This window comes from Etheostoma spectabile, chromosome 1 (genome assembly GCF_008692095.1).
Source record: "Etheostoma spectabile isolate EspeVRDwgs_2016 chromosome 1, UIUC_Espe_1.0, whole genome shotgun sequence".
Taxonomy (NCBI): Eukaryota; Metazoa; Chordata; class Actinopteri; order Perciformes; family Percidae; genus Etheostoma; species Etheostoma spectabile.
In genome coordinates, this window is record NC_045733.1 from 29,051,000 (window position 1) to 29,052,938 (window position 1,939).

The following is a 1,939-nucleotide window of genomic DNA, read 5'->3' on the forward strand; positions in this document are numbered from 1 at the left end:
GTGTGTGTGTGTGTGTGTGTGTGTGTGTGTGCGCAGACACGACACAGAAGACATTTCTGAACTTGAGCAGCGCGACTAATGAGGAAGAAATTAGAAGCGTGCGTGCATTACCTCGAAAAAGGAAGGCTTTGCTGCTGTTGTGAAGCCCCGCCACTTGGGTAATTCCATAGGTGGCATTTGCCAGGTCAAGTTCATTGATGATATCAATCTGGTAGTCTTGATCTGATCCGAAAGCCAAAGCTGTGGAAGATAAATGAAGGTTAGAGGATGTGAAGCGGTGTATTAACAGCCTGCTGAGAGGATTAAACCTGACCAAGTAACTCAAATCCTTTTTTTTAGTTTTTTTGTTAAACAGACATAGCCACTGCTTATGCATTCCAATGTTTAAAATGAATGGTTGTGGGGGGGGCAATACCCTGCATTTACACGAAGGGTATTTCTAATGCAGCCCAATAACACTGTAAATCCCCGCAGCCACCACCTGTGTTCTCCACGGGCTGGAGGGCAATGCGCGCACACGCCAAAGTAATATTGTCATCTCTTTTACCTAATCTGCACTCCGGGTATTTTAAAATTTTAACTCAACAAACTGCAGGTTGGTCAAAAAACAAAAACAAAAAAACCCAATACATTGCAGCCCACAGACACTACTAAACAAATCTGACACGCTCGCGCGCAAGGTGCAAACTGAGAAAGCGTAAAAAGACGTTTCAAAGAAGCGCGTGTCTTTTGCAACAGAATTCCTCATCGCGTGCGCACAGTGCCGCGCGAGTTGTACTTACCTGGTTTGGTAAAAAAGAAAAGGGATAACAAAGCCACGTAAATATCCATTTGTGTGGAGAGTTGCGCTGTACAGAGTCCTCAGTCGTGCGCTCCGCTGCGTATCCACACTAACCCGCTCTGGTCCGTCTGGCGCTGTGCACCGCTCTCACCTCGCCTGGATGAGGAGGAACGGAGGAACGGTCCACATCACACGAGCAGGGGTTCCCTCACTCCAAAACCACGTCGGTTTACAGTGTTTGAATGCGTCCACTCAGCCACTGCGTGGCATCTACGGTGACGTATGTCCGTGTTTATTCAGGACATGTTTATCCTGGACTGCAGGTGGAATATTTGAGAATATTTTTAACCAACAAATGTGTCAACTTCCCCCCCCGTTCAGACCACTGAAACTTCCAATTTCGGAGGTGTGAAAAGAGCTTTTTTTAAAAGGAATGTCGCTGAGAGTAGGATGTGGGAATTCTCTGTAAAAGATAGATAGGCTGCTCTCACTTGCCACAGTAGAGATTATTCAAAGAATGTCTAGTCTCAGGGGACAAATTAACAACACTGTAGCTGCCAAAGTAGAACCGATTTTAATGACAGTGTGGACATATAGCCTGCAAAATATACACTGGCTTTGTGTGAGAAATATAAATAGCACAGACACCAAAAGAAGAGTCCTGCATCTCTTCTTTGCTTCATAAGCATCCTCCCCCCCTCCCTATCACCAGCTCCTAAATCGACCTCTCCTCTTGCGCCCACCTCCTCCTTGCCTTAGAGAATCTCTGGGATTTATAAGCACTGCTGCTCCAGTCCGATCTCCTCTGGGGCCTGTCCTTATTGAGAACCATTAATCACACCCCCCTCCTGCCTACCTGTAATTTGTGGACATTGTCAGGTTGTCTGGGTTACCTGCATCAACACAAACAGGTGAGGTAGAGAACGGCAGCGTCTACACCATGGCTGGTATTAATGTCTTCATTGGGATGCAGGTCACTGTTCCGTGCTCTAAAATTAAGCTGTAAACAATAGCAGCATTCTGCAACCACTGAACTAGATCCTAAAAATCTTGAAGGGGAAAGAAACACATGATTTGAAATTACAGGTTGCAGAGCAGTGAGGAGGAAAAGGGAGGGAGGGGTGGGGTGGGGTGGGGGGGTTAAACTGTTTTGGGGCA

At 46.5% G+C, this 1,939-nt stretch overlaps 1 protein-coding gene and 1 long non-coding RNA gene across 2 annotated transcripts in view; one reads left to right on the forward strand and one right to left on the reverse strand.

Annotated features, from left to right (window-relative positions):
* LOC116693743 (protein kinase C-binding protein NELL1) overlaps positions 1-969 on the reverse strand; it is a 296,583-nt gene extending 295,614 nt beyond the window's left edge. The window contains exons 1-2 of the mRNA XM_032522965.1: positions 783-969; positions 112-240 (exon numbers count right to left, since the gene is read on the reverse strand). Of these exons, the coding sequence (XP_032378856.1) occupies positions 112-240; positions 783-831 (178 nt within the window). The 5' untranslated portion in view covers positions 832-969. The remainder of the gene's footprint in view (positions 1-111; positions 241-782) is intronic.
* The window catches only part of LOC116693757 (uncharacterized), a 13,752-nt gene that overhangs the window by 6,527 nt on the left and 5,286 nt on the right, over positions 1-1,939 (forward strand). The gene's annotated exons all lie outside the window — the stretch shown is intronic.